The sequence below is a fragment of the Dendropsophus ebraccatus genome, chromosome 4 (assembly GCF_027789765.1).
Source record: "Dendropsophus ebraccatus isolate aDenEbr1 chromosome 4, aDenEbr1.pat, whole genome shotgun sequence".
Classification (NCBI taxonomy): domain Eukaryota; kingdom Metazoa; phylum Chordata; class Amphibia; order Anura; family Hylidae; genus Dendropsophus; species Dendropsophus ebraccatus.
In genome coordinates this window covers 118,993,513-119,010,767 of record NC_091457.1, presented here as the reverse complement: position 1 = coordinate 119,010,767, position 17,255 = coordinate 118,993,513, and the positions used below count along the sequence as shown (strand labels likewise).

The following is a 17,255-nucleotide window of genomic DNA, read 5'->3' as shown; positions in this document are numbered from 1 at the left end:
CTTCACTAGGTAGTGATGGACATCTTAATGTTTATTTTGGCACAATTTTTTTGTCAGGAGGTCATTAGGTTTTGACTGTTTGAAGAAATTAAATAAAAAAAAAAAAGAGAACATAGAACGTTAAAGCGTATAGCCACTTCCAAAGCTAAGAACTAAAATAACCTATAGAAAGAACAACACGTATTGTAAAAAAAAAAAAAAAAATCAGGAGCCTTACCCTAGACCTGTTGCCAGTATCAATGCATTTGAATGATCTCATCTTTCTCTCCTGGCTAAACTCCAACACACAATTTCATTAACCCAGGTACTGCAGGTGATAAAACTCATTTTTCCCTAAAGAGACAGCTAAAAAGTATCATTTATACATTTATGAAGTACCAGCAATCAAAATTATGGATTTTCTAAAAGGTTTTTAACTACTTTTATTGAATAGAGAAATCGCTGTCTCAGACTTTTGTGACACTACAGCCAACAATAAATTTCAGCATTTAGACATAGCAGTAATATGGTCACCAGTGTCAATAAAAGTGTGAATTGAAGATGATCCTTGTCTTCCAAGTAATACTTTCTAATTACACTCCGGAAATATTAACGTGCCCAGCAACCTTGCTAGCTGCAGTCATTTTTTTTTAATGCCCACGTATGTGGAGCAAAGAAGAACAATACACGACTCCCAGCATAAAGCACTTTCTTCTCCCTCTCTCACTACAGACTTGGCCCTGTGAACTCTCGGTGGTTAATCCCCTGCGCTGGACATGAACGGCACAATGTTCTATTCTAGGAAGCACTAGAGGGCAGTGTGGTATTTAGGCCAAAATGACCTGTGTGTCCCACAAGGTCTTGAACTGTATAGTATACAGCAGACTAAGATCTAGAGATGACTGTGCCAGCGTCTTTATTAAGTCATCGGATTTCAGGGATGCTTAAGTATAATGCAACACAATTTTACACATAGATAGATAGAATATTATATATATATATATATACACAGTATATATATATATATATATATATATATATATATATATATATATATATATATATCACATTAACAGGGGCAAGGCAACTGCAGTCAATAAACCTATTAGTAGGTGAGAACACCCTGGTTTAGATGCCTCATACATATGGTAAAGTACACAGTCTGTAGTGCACAGCAATACTCTGTGTTTCCATATAGCCCCATATTATGGAAGTGTTCTCCCCTACAGCATGTGACCTGGAAGGAAACATTGTCATTTTCATTTTAACTCCATACTGACCTAAAAGAAACGTCCATATGAAATGTCATCCATACACACATGTAGTATGGGACCCTGACATTCTGTGGGGGTCATAGCCCTGATGTTGTACTTGAGGCCTTAAAATGTTATTTATCAACAATAGAGGCCTTTGTCGACACACGTTTTAATGGTTATTATTAAACAATATATATCAATCTACACTTATATATGGTAGTTTTTCCTAAAAAAAAAAACTGGATCCAAAAGAAAGGAGAACACTAAAGGAAGGATTAAAAGGTTACCTGAAGCCTGCTGACCGCTTATCAAGTTAGTGGCACTGCTGGAAAGATATCAGTAAAAGCATTCAGAACTTTGCCAGTGTCTATGTTTTTTATTAAAAAAACAAACAAACCTTGAATTGTGTCAAGGAGGTGGAGCCTATGGTTCCTTTTGTCTGAGCTCCACTATGTCTCACTGTGCTGTATGCCCACCCCTTTGCATCATTTGCAATATGCACTATGCATAAAGTACGGTGAGGTGTAGAAGCGCTAGGGCCTTGGAAATTATAGATCCCTCCTCTTTGACACTATTCATGCCCATTATTCAGGCTTTTTTTATTTTTATATTACACATTGATACAGGCAAAAGGGAATGCTGAAAATGCTTTTATTGATATCTATCAAGCAGTGCCACCAGCCAGACTTGCATTAAGGTCACCTAATAACTTTCATCCTATGCAGTGTTCCCAAACCTGTGGCTCTCCAGCTTTCACAAAACTACAGCTCCCAGCATTCCCCGGCAGCAAAACAGTTTAGCAAAAACTGAAGAGTCACACATTGGAGGCCACTGAACTACATCTACATGTTCATGTTCACTGAGTCTACACATTTCCTCTTCAGTTTTCCTCTTCAGTTTTCCCCTTCAGTTTTTTTTCAGGGTTTGTGTGAAGCCATACTTCTCTGTCCCTATATCCCATCACTGCAGTTCCCAGACATACATATATCCATGCTGCTAATTTCCTATTGCCGATCACACGAGCAGTGCATACTTACCTTCCGCACTGCTCTGTGATGCAGAGTGTTTTCAAAAAAAGCCTGTCAATCACTCCAGAGAAGGCCTGAAGAAACAGCATCAGCTGAGAACAGGACGGACAGAGGCTGTGCGGGGCGGGTGCAGACCGTGTCACAGACACACCTCTAGGACACTGTCAGTCTGGGGATATAGAATGTTTTTAGGAACATATCGGCTCACAGAGCAGCATGGAAGGTTTGTATGCACTGTTAGTGGGATCAGCAATGGTGCTCCAACCTTTTGGAACTTGCTTGTTCAGCCAACAACTAGCTGAGAAGGGTTACCGCTGCCAGTGACTGGATGAGCAGGCATTTCCTGCAGGGTTGTTGCATCACCAAAAGCAGTGAGGAGGAGTCTAGCCTGGATGCTACTGAAGCAGTAGTAGTGGGGGATCAGGGCAGGCAAGTACGATTTTTTTTTTTTAAGGGCATTTCTTGAAAAGAAAAAAAAGGTTACTCTTTAACATTCAACCAAAATGCATGTGTGAATCCAGCCTTAGTAAATTTTAAAAGATATTCTTACCAAAATACAGTCAAAAAACAAAATTTCCGTTTCGCACAGTGTGGACCTGCCACATCACCAAATAAAGGAGCTACAATTTCACACTCAGGGCTCCTATTACATTGATAGTTTTAGCTCTAGTAACAATACTGTAATTCAATGACACAATGTCACATTTTGACCATTTTTAATTCACTTAAATACACAGAGAAATGACGCTGAACATGCAAATGACGATAATTGATGTGTATGAATCAACATACAATTTCTTTGCTACTTGAGCATGTACCAGCATATACCTGGTTCCTTTAACATACACTTTGTTTTTCCAAAACCACAAACATCGATCTTGGAATTTCATGTGGAAGTGCTTAAGGGGCTGAAAGTTAACACCTTTGTGAGCTGTACAGCCTCACAGTTAGTGCTAAACAAAAGCCTCTTTGTAGGAACCTTTTTGAAATGTTTTCTTAACATGTTCCAAGTAGTTTTAGGCAAGCAACTAAAGTAAGCAAGATGTTACCACGATAAAAACACTTGTGAAAACATTAGAGTGCTCTTACTAGTCCCCTTCTCATAGACTGCACTTTCTTTGAAAAATATATAAAATGTTATGAAGACTATTTTTTAAAGGACAGATTGATCAATTTGCATCTCGTCTTAAAAAGTAACAAAAGAAGAACCGTGAGGGGGGAAAAGTTCAGTTAATCCCAAACTAGGTGAAAGCCATCTGTACACTTACGGTTTTCATAATTAGCACTTCCTCATTCTTTAGAAAACAAGTCGACACCCACAAAATAAACATTTCAGAGGTGCAGAATTTGACATCAAACAACACAACTTCTGCTGCTGTTAACCCCTTTGTGCTCTCTGAGGACCTGCTTGGCTACTACAGAGAGCAAAATCCAAAAATATCAATAAAAAGAAGAAAAATACTAAAATAAACTTGGTGGCATGAAAAGGGAAAGTGCTAACTAAAGGTGATCGTATGTGCAATAACTGAAAGTCATTGGCCAGGCATCCATGTGTTCTAAATACGGAAAGGGGATGTAAGACGCTGCCAGACAGCTCTGGTAGCAGCTTATTTTCCTGAAAACAAAGGGGCCAGGCAGTTGAAGTTCAACATGGCGATTCTCCTCTCCTTGATATCATCTGTCAGGGAGAGTGAGGAGGCCACCATACACATTCAAGCTGGGTTCACACTATGTATATTTGAGGCTGTATTTGTGAGGCTGTATAGCAACCAAAACAAGGAGTGGATTGAAAACACAGAAAGGCTCTGTTCACATAATGTTGTAATTGAGTGGATGGCCGTCATTTAATGGCAAATATTTGCTGTTATTTTAAAACAACGGCTGTTATATTGAAATAATGGCAGTTATTTACCGTTATATGACGGCCATCCACTCAATTTCAACATTGTGTGAACAGATCCTTTCTGTGTTTTCAATCCACTCCTGGTTTTGGTTGCTATGAGGACCTGACTTGAGGACCAAATACAGCCTGAAATATACTGTGTGTGAACCCAGCCTCAGGCTGGGTTCACACTACGTATATTTCAGTCAGTATTGTTGTCCTCATATTGCAACAAAAAACCAGGAGTGGATTAAAAACACAGAAAGGCTCTGTCCACACAATGTTGAAATTGAGTGGATGGCCGCCATATAACAGTAAATAACTGCCATTATTTCAATACAACAACCGTTGTTTTAAAATAACAGCAAATATTTGCCATTAAGTGTTAAATGGCCGCCATCCACTCAATTTCAACATTGTGTGGACAGATCCTTTCTGTGTTTTTAATCCACTCCTGGTTTTGGTTGCAATATGAGGACCACAATACTGACTGAAATATACGTAGTGTGAACCCAGCCTAAAATGTAAGCTGAATATGGCCGGTCCAACTAACTTTTTACTACAGGGAAACTTTAAATAAAGGAGGGCCTTAATCACACTAGGGTTTTTCTTGTATAAGAAAACTGTAGTTCTCCTGTTGGGCTGAAGAGCAGTAGGTATTAGTCATATAGACTGGGATGTAGTTATAGGAATGCAGAAGTAGTAATTACACTCAGCCTGAAGGTATAGGAGGTGCAAAGGTAGAATTCAAACCGGGATCCAGGTGCCTGAGGAGCCCAAAGGCCCATCTGCCACATTAGAGGACACCAATATTACAAATATTATAAACATGCATGGGGGATCCTGTTATCGATAGTCCAAGAGCCCAGGAGGCTTTAAGTTACAAATGCACATACTGTATTAGGTAAAAATATATTTAAAAGTAGAAGTCCTGTGATATTTAAAAGTAAATAAATAAATAAAAAGAGGAAGGTAGGGGTGTGCAAGAAAATGATAAAGTAAACTTACCCATCCCCAGCCTTTGTAGTGCAACTCCTGTGTCCCGCCGATGGCTGCCGTCTGTCATTTGCAGCTGGAATCAAGGTACATCACATACCCGGCTCTTCCAGCAGCAACATTACAGCCCGGCTGAGCAAATGCCGATCAGCCAGTCAGTGACCCCAGTTACTGGTTGGCTGAGCAGGCAATTGATCAGCTAGGTACGTAACTTTACAGCTGAAAGAACTGCAGGAGGCCTGTCGTAAGCTGGACTTGGTAGCAGCGATATGAGGCATGAGGACAGGCTGATTCAGAGGAGCAAGAGGGTGCCTTGCTCCTCGTTCCCCACTCATTGCCGGCGCTATTACACGCGCGAACAGCGGGGGGGGGGGGGTAGGGGGCGAGGAGCTGTGTGTGTGGAGGGGGGGGGGGGGTGCCTAGACTATCCAGGGAGTCCATTGGAGATAGCGGCGGTCTGCTGCTGCCACTCCTATTCCACGTAACGATGGCAGTTGCTGGGCTGATCGTTTGTGTTTCAACCTGTTGAAAGTTCTATTACACAAAGCGATTATTCGCTCTAATGGAAGATATAGGCAAAATATGGCCGATATTTGCTTCATATAATAGGGCCTTAAGTTTACTTTGTTTATTATTTTCCCGCACCTCTCTGCCTTCCTCCTTTTTTGAATTTCACTGACTTCTCCTACAACCTGGATATGGATCACACCAATTAATATAAGTTTGTGCAAAGACACCCCAAACAGAATAAATAAGTGCATGAACAAAAAAATATATATATAACAATGATAGTCATTAAACGCTTGTTGGTATCCCAATATTTTAGGTAGTGAACATAGATGTGAACTTACTTTAAAAATGATGGGAAATCGTCACAAATAGCTTCACATCCCGGCCACTTGCAAACGCCGTGCCCATATAAGGGGTGGTTCTGCATGTAATCCTCATGAGCTACACTAAAAGAAAAATAAAGACATATCCAAATCAGTGATGGATAATCAACAAGCTGATGTCAATGATGAACAAATAAACAGATAGAAAATCCCCAGACAGCCGACGAGACCAAGATGGAACACAGCTTAAAAATAACTTCTTATGCATATGAAGTGGTGTGCATAATAATGCCCTGCATGCAAAAACAAGTGGCAACCTGTTGATCTTTTGTGTATCTGGCACTGCAGGAAAACAACATTTTATAGAATGAGTAATAGGCCAAGGAATTAACTCTTTACAACACTACTTATGTTGCAGTTTTCATAGGGCCGGACCGGTCCCCATAGACGCTTTAAATTTTAGAACGCTACAATTAATTCTAGTGCATGATGATAATCAGTGGGATGTGGAATAGTTATAATACAGCAGGGTGTACAATGAGAGTTCCTGGATACCCAGAATGCACTTGGTGAAAAACTGCAAAAGTTGTAAAAGTATATAAAAGTGTATAATAATACTCATACAGTCGTTAGTGATATGATCCATCATAGAGTTGCGTGAGCAGATGTTCCGACACCTCCTTTATTAGCGATCGGCTGCTACATGACCACATAATCTGTCCCCACTTAAAGGAGTTATTCATCAGCACTGTCACAGTAAGGGTATGTTCCTTTCTTCTTTTTTATATAAGTGAACCAAAAATTTGATTAAAAGAAAAAGGTTCCACCATATTGGAAGACATTTTCACCAGTTATCATTTTGGACAGATGTACAATATAAGCCATTTTACCACAACAGTGGTCTTTATGGAGATGCCTAACACCTCTAATAGTCATTATCTGTGAAAAACTTGCTGAAATTATGTTTCCCATGACAGCAGATGATGTAGCGCAGACATTAGACTGTCAGCATTTCCCAACAATGTCAATAAGAAGGGAGAACAAAAATTCTAGGTCTACACCGAACTCTTGCTATATCACTTCCAAGGTACCTTAGAATTTTCTGTACTATTGGAAATATTTAATGTCCGGGTATTCCGTTCAAACATGACTTTTTATATGTTGCTGCCCATATTTTTTTTCCCTTCCCACACTAACCCAGTGTCCTCCTACAGCATGTTCCGGTACCTGGTTGAGCAATCCTGCCTCCACTAATCTGGGTCAGTGATTGGCTGAGTGGGCTGTCACTGCTTAGACGAGTCTGTCCCGGAAGTGGAGGCAGGATTGCTCAATTGGGGACACAAACATGCTGTAGGAGGACATCGGGAAGCACGGAAAGGTAAGAATAACCTGTTTGCTATTTTCTCACCATGGGTAGCAAAGTATAAAAAGGTATGCTTGACCGAAATACGCATTTAAATATTTTTTGTTACATGTCACTAAATTGACACCATAGACCACACAAAGCGATTGTAAAATAGGTTTTTATGCAATAAAATTACATATTGGTGGCAGATTAACAATATTACAGGTACATGTTGAGAGTCAGTGCATTAAAAGAGTGGTCTCATGCTCTACATTAAAAAAAGGTCTCACTTTTTGTCCAATCCAGACTGTGGAACCCGGGTGCTTTTCTAAGAAGTTCACTAGAGAGTTTACAGCAAGGAGTTAATCCTTCAGAAATCTTCCAATCGATACATAGTGATTTAGCTGCACTGATCCAAGTCATAAGATGCTTTGATCCCAAGCACGTGCTTTTCAGACACACGGAACTGCTCCACCAACTGATGAACCATGTTTAGACGGGAGGGATGTAATCTCCCTTAGGTGTTGCACAAAGTCATTATTTCTGGAAGGATTTCAATAACCCCCTTATATACAGCGTCTTCTACAAAGATCACATCCTATTCTATACAGTATGCCAGAGCAAAACGGAGCTCGGAAAAACGATAAAATAAACACAAATATGATAATCTAATGATGTATTAATAAGACCTCTGTGCATTAAGTCTCCCTACTGGACCATGCTGGCTTCTATTCTCTGCACCGCCAGACATTGACTCACAAATCCGAGGATAAATTTAACATGTGTCAAATCGTTCAGACGTTCATGGTTCAGGAAACCTCGCTATTATGAACCAGGGTGTTGGTGTGCGTTTAAAGGAAAATCAACACTTCCTTTATTTCTGGATTTAGGAAATGTTAGTGTTCCTTTAAAGGTTGGTAAAACTATGAGTAATTCTTAGGAGTTAATTGAGAATTTGGGGCATTGTCCTCTCAGATTCAGAAGGACAGAAGATAAGGTGGCTAAAGGCATCATCCTCCGTCCTGTACACTAGTTTTATTCAGGACCAGTGATAGAGAAAAAAAGTAGTTCTAGCATTTTTGTCAAGAAAAGAGCAGCTTCAGCATTGTTTTTAATACCAGAACCCTAGTGGTTTATGTATGTAAATGCAGATCTGGCACAGTTGTCATGACTCTGTTGCACAATCCATTATACTAATGTCGAACTTACCCTAAAGGCTATGTTCCCACAAGCCACATAGTGGCCGTTATTTGCCCTTGTTTTTACATTGGCGGGAAAATATTATAATGCAGCATGTGATGGCCATATAACCTGACCCTCATGTTATGTGCCAAACACCTATCCAAATTACGAAGGTAGACATATTAATGAGAATGGGATGTACAGACTAGCATATTTATTTTACTTTTACGTATGCCAATCTATCCCAGCTATAGCCTCAGAAAATCTGTTAGGCTAACATGCAACAAGCCAAAAACAAGTTCTAATATACAAATACTACAATATCTGATAAAAAGTAAAAGCAGTCCATTAGACTGCTAGGCCCCAATGGCTCTCCAGTACTCAACACTTCATATTGCATTTACTGTAGGTCTAAAGAGGGGAGTGGTTTTTTTAGAAAAAGACTGAACTCAAGAACAAGGGTAGACACTCGGAGGTTAGCTGGGGGAAAGATCAGAAGCCACATGAGAAAATATTAACTTTATTGAAAGAGTAGTAGATGCTTGGAACAAACTTACAGCAGGTGTGGTAGATAAATCTAGAGTAAGGGCCTTATTACACAGAGCGATAATCGGCCAATTACCGTTCCGTGTAATAGAGACCGTGATCAGCTAATGAAACGATCATCGGCTGATTGTTGGTTTAGGTTTGGACCTAAAATCATCGGGCGCAGACCACACGTCGCTACGTGCGATGGAGATTCTCCAAACAAATAATACCTTACCTCTCCCCACTCCTGGTCTTCTCTCCTGTGCTCTGCAGCTTTCCAGTCCCAGCGGCAGCAGCGTCTAAGCGTCCTGTCAGCTAAAAGGCAGCTCAGCTTTTCGCACATCAGGACCCCCGCAGCCTGTGATTGGCTGAGCGGCCTGTCAGCTGACAGGATGCTCAAACGCTGCAGCCGCAAGGATTGGAAGCTGCAGAGCAAAGGAGACAAGACTGGGAGTGGTGAGAGGTAAGGTATCAGGTGCATGGACATCGCTAACAATGTCCGTGTAGCCCTTGGTGCCCAATTATCAAGTCGTCTAATAGGTCCAGTAAATGAGAGCCGATCTAGCAGATCGGTTCTTGTTTACTAAAATGATTGGGCCCATGTAATAGTATCCAAACTGAATTAAAACCTGCCTGGTATAAACATATATCTATCCAAAGATAAGGGACTGTAAAAAGGGCAGACTACATGGACCAAGCGGTCTTTTTCTGCTAATCCTCCATGTTTCTATGTCTACAAGAGAACATAAAAACATATAAAATTGTACTAAAGAGAGAACAACAAACACCAGCCTTATGGTAAACAACCAATAGTCTATTTTAATGAAGGATCACCTTTGAACACAGTCTCTTAATGTAAAAGTTTCAAGGTCGTCATGCTATCTCATCTATCTGGTACACAGATTTTACTTGGTTTCTTTACACTGGCTAATGATTAACCCCACCTATAGAAAAACATATACTAGCTGTTTGTTCCGACATTCTTTTTTAATTGAGTAAACACAGAGATAAGTCTTTGCCACAGCAAGTTTTTCCCTGAAAGAGATGTCATAGATCAGAATGCCTAAGAACCTGCTGAGTTACTCGTCTGTTACCAGGCTGGAAAAGAAAAAAAGAAAAAGAAAAAAAGCACGAAGAAAGTAAATGTATTTGTCATTTTCCTCTGAGCACTCTGTAATTTAAACATGGGAACTCACATAGAGCAAACTGCTGGATTGTTGGCTACTGAGAGTTAACATCTTTTTCACTACAGTGACCACAGGACCCAGAGGCAAAGCTATTTACAGCAGTTCTCCTATGAATGGGACAGATTGCCATATGGATGCAGACACTAAACAAGCTGCACGACTCGTGGCGACAAGAGCCTAGGGGACTGGCCTATATTAACGCCACCTGTGATGTGGAAATTGTGCTCCATCTCTGAATTACATTTTAAGAACCCATCACAACGTTAGTTTTGAGTAGACACACAAAAGGAAAATTACAGTTAGGAGAATTCACGTTCTGGTGAACACATTATAAAAAGAAAGAATACAACAAGTAGTAAAAGGAGTCATTGACGGAACGAGGAGGGCACAGGCATACAGGATGGAAGGGAGCTCCTTGGAACAGGCAATAACATTGAAACATGCAGACTAAGACTACATGACAAATATGGAGGTATTGCCAATATTATCGATAGCTGATAACCATGTCACTCCCCTCTGTGACATGGTTATATTGATTCTTATGCAGCCAGGTCACAGAGGGGAGAGGAAATCATCACACTGGGGGACAGTGGGCCCTCCAGTGCTTCAACTTGGGCCGGTGCCCAGGAATAGACTGGCGTTGTGCACAGGAGCGGGGCCGCAGTTCAAAAAGAGGACCACGCCACCGGTATCCTTGCACCAGCGAAAGACTATTCACGTAACAAACTTAAAACGATGTACCTGATGGTACATTTGCTTTAAAGTGTACCTAGTACCCCCGTGTGGAGCTCATTACAGTCTATAAGCAAGAGGACCAATGCTAACATTCTCAGTAGAAGCAACTTATGGTAACATTAGATGTTAAAGGGGTTATCCAGCGCTACAAAAACATGGCCACTTTTTCCCCTACTGTTGTCTCCAGTTCAGGTGTGGTTTGCAATTAAGCTCCATTTACTTCAATGGAACTGATTTTCAAAACCCCACCCAAACTGGAGACAACAGTAGGGGGAAAGAGGCCATGTTTTTGTAGCGCTGGATAACCCCTTTAAAGCAGGAGCTACAAAAGCGATTTTGGCTACTACCGAGGTTGTGTGACATTGCTATGTTACCCTGTATCTCAGCTAAGCAAAGCTAATGGGGTCACACTGGGACCCAAAAGTGTCAGCAACCATGACCCAGCAGCCACTAGAAATCTATCCAAGATGCATTTTCCAGCAACTGGCGGGTTTATAGTTCTGGCCACTTGTAGGTCATAGTTTGACCCCATTTACTTACATAAAGTACACAAAAATTTAGGCAACAGGGGTTGTATTACCAATTCTAAAGGGGATGCCCAGGATCAGGAAAAAAAAAACAAAAAAACTTCCTTTCAAAAACAGCGACACACCTGTACACTGGCCGTGTGCGGTATCGCAGCTGAGCTATAATACCACACCAACCCCTAGGTCTCATATTAGGTGGCCAGTACTATAAATAATGCATGACACTTGAGAATCCCATTTCATTGGCCACAAGTTACACTTCCAAATATTAAAGATTACGTCCCACAAAAATATTCTCTCGACTTTCAGGCATTTCTAGCTCTATTTTTTCACCCTCTAATCTCCTTATCCCTTCTCACTCACTTTCCTGTTTACTGAACATTCAATAAAGTTATTTTACAATTTCTGTCCCTCGGATTTTCATCTTGGGGAGCCCGTGAGCTGTCTCAAAATAGCTTTTAAAGGACTTACAGGGGAATGAAAGGACCAAGCCAATTATCCCTGTAAATTCCTGGCGGCGGAATAGAATATCCTCCATATGTTTATGTAAACAGTGCAGGATAAGCAGAGCCTGTATTTTATTGGCATTTTCTATAGGATCTTTCAAGTGCAAAGGTTATATGGCTTATTTTCTGTTCATAAGGTGTGGCCCCAGTTAATTTGCTCGGCTGTAAAGCAGATGTCACACCAACCGCTCAATTTTATTAAACACCATGAGCAAACAGTTAACTGGTACCAGATGATCCTTCTCTTCTGGATAATCAATATTGTAAACTATATCAACTTCGAGAAGTGAAGAAGAGGGACATGAGGACTATTTTAGTCTAAGTAGTACATTTAGGAACAATGAAGATGATGAATACTGGAACGGAGAATAAGTCAGGGGTGTAATCTTTAAATTCTGTTTGCAGAGCAGTGACAGATTTTAGGACAGGTGCCTGGAGTAATACAGAGCGCTGGAGATTACATAACAGAATAGGTGAAGAATATTAACCAATAGCAGGGCTAGACTGGCCCCACACAGAATTCAAGCATCTTCTATAGAATACAGGTACTAGCTAGAGTACACCACAGGCACACTCCCTGGAAAGCACGGATACAGCAATAGGCTGTATCCATTTTTCCTACGACTAACTAGGACTGCATCAAACTTCTTCAGCCACCGGTAATCAAATGCTGCACACTTGAGTTCAGACGAACCCAAGTGTACTCGAGGTTCACTCATCTCTAGTACTAACCCAATGACATGCTGATTTTTAATGGCCCCAATGTAATGCTTTATTTGGCCTATAGTGGTGCTGTTGAGAAACGGAACACTTACTACCAAGTCCCCTTCAGATAACAGATGACCCCAGCAGTGAAACATCCCGGGAGTATCATAGTTTTGTAAGGCATGACCCAATTCTGCATCATTTCTTGTTATGCCAAATCTGACAATGCAGCCATTAAATGCCCAGCACCAAAACTGTTTAGCCATGTTCTTTTTCCATTTTTTTTTGGGGGGGTGGGGGGGTGGGGGGAGGTGCAGGATTTATTACCACTGGAAATTTCCACCACTGCCATTTGCTATTGGTACACTTCTACATGTGAAATGAAAAAAGTGAAAGGGAGTACAAGCTCTAACAAACTGAAAAGTACATGAACAAAAATGGAAGATTTGCCTCAAAGTAGTTTCTGCAGGTGTTATCACTTTCTATAGAATTCTATTGTTGGAAAATCCCATTAAAATTTGTATTCCAATCATTAGAAATGATGGCATACCAATACACCAACACTTCATGCCAATTTATTGCAATACAAAAATCTGTCTGAAAGTCAGATATTATAATTTTAGCAAACAAAGACACTCGGAATAGTATTATGACACCTCCATATACATCCAGATGTATGGATGCTACCTCTATATACAGTGTTTAGACAAGATTATGATATCAGGTTCCACTACAATGTGTTATTAAAAAAAAAAATACAGCGAATTAGAGAGACAGGTGATCTGCATGGAAATATGGGTCAACAGATTCATCAAATCCCGGTGTACATATTGTGACAGGAAATAGATGGGGGTTTCTAAACAGATGGTTGGAAAGACCCTTTAACAGTAATTTATAAAGCTACAACTGTGCTATTTTTTTATGGTATCTCAGGGACAACTTAGGATAGGAAACAACACATAATAATATAACACTCAACATATATTTAGGTAAATGAAGTAGAAATGTAACAAACGGCTGATGGCTCGCATGTCCTTCCAAGAACACATACAGCAGTTAATAGAGAAATAACCCAGAACCGATAGTTATAAATTATATTCGAGACGTCAGTAAATACATAAAAATCAATCATAATATAAAACATCAGGGCAAAACCAAGGAGGAACGTCCAATAAGGTCACCAGCAATAGAGGATGTCCACTAAGCTTCCTTTTGCAGAAGCTTGGAGAATATCACCATATCATAGCAGACATCATGGGACCAACTAATATTTTATTCCCTAAGGGCAAGTGAAGGCCTGGAAAACAATTCACTTGTATCTAAAAACATAATTCATTGTAATAAATGTCCAAGTATCATGTCTCAGGGGATTATTATACCGGTCCACAAATGGATTTTTCCAAAGACCACTAATCAGACAAGTTTAAAAAGGCAACTATGGTAGGTTATGATGTAGCATGAGGATGAAACACCTCTTACGTAGAAGATAGTCACAGTCCATAGGGTGGCTTCAGTTAAACCAGTAGCCCCCATTGTGAAGACATAGGCATGCCCTCCAGTAAACCACTACGACATTCCATTATATCTAATGATAACATCCTTATAGGTTGTAAAATATACGCTACTTCTGTCAACCATGACAAGATTGTAATGCATTCAGAAGTTACTGCCCCACTGTTGATGAAATCTACTATGGACTCTCAAGAGGGGGGGGGGGGGTCCCTACATTGAGAACCACTCTGGCCATACCACTGGTTTGCGATTGTCAGACTTTCCCCTCTTTACACTCGGCTCTACTGTAAAGCAGTGTGGAACAGAAAAAAAAAATTGCCTGAAGTCAGAATAGCGCATGAGATCACAGAACACACTATTCTACATGCATTATCCGAGTCTATAATGCCGGCAATCGCGGAATGTAGAATAGTTGGAGTGGATGTGTGTACTATCAGCACAACAAACATTATTAAATTGCCCGAGAGGGGACGAGAGAGAGAAAAAAAAATTCAAAGCATGTTAAACACGCTAAGTACTGCATCTTAATGATGCCAAGTGCTTGTGCTGGGAAGAGGAAGGCATCCTATCAAGACTTGATTGTAGCGGATGCAGCCACCACACAAATCACACAGCAACGTTCATCCTTTAACTGCATTGAATATTGATAAATATCTGCTTGCCGCGCAACGGGGGAAGTTAGGTCTCTATTGGAAATCACTTCCAAACTGTGTATTTCTGTTCCCCCTCCTCTGCACTCAGGGGTTTACTCTGAGTGATTTAATTATAATTTTCCTTGTGTAAGACAAATTAAAGAGAGGAGAAGGAGTGTCATGCCAAATCAGATTATTTATCTCCTTAACTGATTGCTGTGCTACAAACCCCTGAGACGCTGCTAATGTGCTTCTCCATGTAAATGGAAGATTCCGGCTGTAGTATTATTTTATATTGCATAAGTGGGGGAGGGGTGCTGGACATTAATGGGGACCAGTCACCCCTATAAGAGACCACCCTTTATCAGTGGTTCTTTTATCCTAACTAGTGAAAAGGCTATCTCCTGACTAGGGATGAGCACAACTTGAGCATGCTCCAGTTGGATCATTCGATGGCTGAAGAAGTTGGATGCAGCCCTAGGTAGTCCGGAAAAACATGCCAACCAATCAAACTCGAGCATGCATCAAGTTGCACTTATCTCTACTCCTGACCACACCATAAAAGAGGAGACCACTGCCAGACCCCTTTTCACTAGACAAAACGCAGAGTGGCACACAATTAAAGGAGTATTCCTTCATACAAAAGTTGTGTTCATTAGAAAGTATGCTTTCAAAGTAAAAATCTTCAATATACAGTGATTAAAAGCAGAGATGAGCAAACCTACGGTAAGTTCAGGTTTGTATTAACCCAATTGCTTGGTATTTGAGTCCCACAAAAGATGAATGTACCCTTAGGGCTGCCTGAAAAACATGGATATACATGGCTGTATCCATGTTTTCCAGGCAGCCCAAGAGCTGATCCATATGCTCTAGGGAGCGGGACTCAAAGGTCAAGCCATCGGGTCTTGAGAAACCTGAACTTACCGTAAGTTTGTTCATCTTAAATTGAAACTTTTCAGTAGTTTCCTACATTATTCCTCACCACTTAGGCCTTGTTCTCTCACATTCTCACAATTCCTCCAAGACTCTATATTAGGTCATTCCTATTCCACTATTTTGGGGGCTAAGGGCCCTTTCACACTGAGCAAAACAGGCAGAATTCTGCAGCAGAGCTCCCGTTGTGGAATCCCACTTGCCTCAGTGTCACACAATATCTCTCTGGGATGGCTTGCGTGCCTCCGCTTCCGTCGCTCTCTGCTCAAAGAGTTGACATGTCAATTCTTTGAGCGCAGAGCGGCAGGAGCGGAGGCGCACGTGCCATCCCATATAGACACCGTGGTACACTGAGGCAGGAGAGAATCCGTGGCGGGGAGCTCCACCGTGGAATTCGGCCTGTATTTCTCAGTGTGAACATACACTAAAAAGATGAAAATTCCTACTTGTATAGTAACTTAACTCATCCCATGACCAAACACAAAAAAAAAGCTGAAAATTTATTTTTGTACTTTTTAAAAAAAATCTCTATACATTTGCTTTATTCCTTCTCTTTTACATGCCTTACAGCTAACACTGGCACTTCTTTGTAGAATAATTAGAGAGATTTTTTTGCTGGTTGTGCATATGGCTTGCACGCTTTTGTCTTGTGACCTTAGTTTCCAGCTGATGGGACAACACCGAATCTAAAAGCTGAAATTCAATAACTCCACTCTTCTCACACCCAAGTGCACAGCGATACTATATTGTTCCACTGACTGTACCAAATACCGTCTTGCTCACTGAAATGGGAATTGCGTGTATGTTTTTTTTTTTTTTCATTTCTGGTTTGTGTGTGTTAAATAGAAATCGAGACCGGTATCCAGCAGATTGTCATGGCTGCTTAAAGCAAGTCAATGTGCATCCTTCTGTGTAATATATTGCTCACTTACGGTTAAAGATGCACCGTAATTCAATCAGCTCAGCAAATGGATGGCATGCACCTTACAACATGATCGGCAGGGAAGCCAAAGACTGTAATTGTTGCAAGTTAACCCTCCGTGTACCAGAACAAGTGCTTCATCAATTTTTGCCTAGACTTGAAGCCATAATTTTACTGGTGTGCGGAGGGAACAATATAGATGTTGTCATGTTACTGAAGCAGGAAGCCTTGTAATTTACCGTTCATGTAACTTTAATATGAAAAAATGCTATTAAAAGGCTTCTAAAGTTTATGAGAGAAGAGCTTCCAACTTAACTTGTTGTGTAATTCAAGGGTTTGAGTTTAAACAAAGATGTTCCACAATAAAAAATACAATAAATTTATTTTTTTAAAATAAAATAAAATTAAGTAGACAAACAATGAGATAGTTGCAAGAATAAGACAAGCAGAATAATTCAGGTGCAGAAGTGGATGATACAATGGCAGCATGGGTAATTGAAAGAGGTAAATGAAAGTAACTTATAGGGGTTATCCAGGATTAGAAAATCCATAGCTTCTTTTTCCAAA

The 17,255-nt window shown here is 40.5% G+C and overlaps 1 protein-coding gene across 16 annotated transcripts in view; it reads right to left on the bottom strand.

Annotated features, from left to right (window-relative positions):
- FOXP1 (forkhead box P1) overlaps positions 1-17,255 on the bottom strand; it is a 576,401-nt gene that overhangs the window by 44,013 nt on the left and 515,133 nt on the right. For all 16 annotated transcript variants that reach the window (XM_069966877.1, XM_069966876.1, XM_069966887.1 and 13 more), the window contains one exon: positions 5,993-6,097. In XM_069966877.1, coding sequence (XP_069822978.1) covers positions 5,993-6,097 — 105 coding nt within the window. The remainder of the gene's footprint in view (positions 1-5,992; positions 6,098-17,255) is intronic.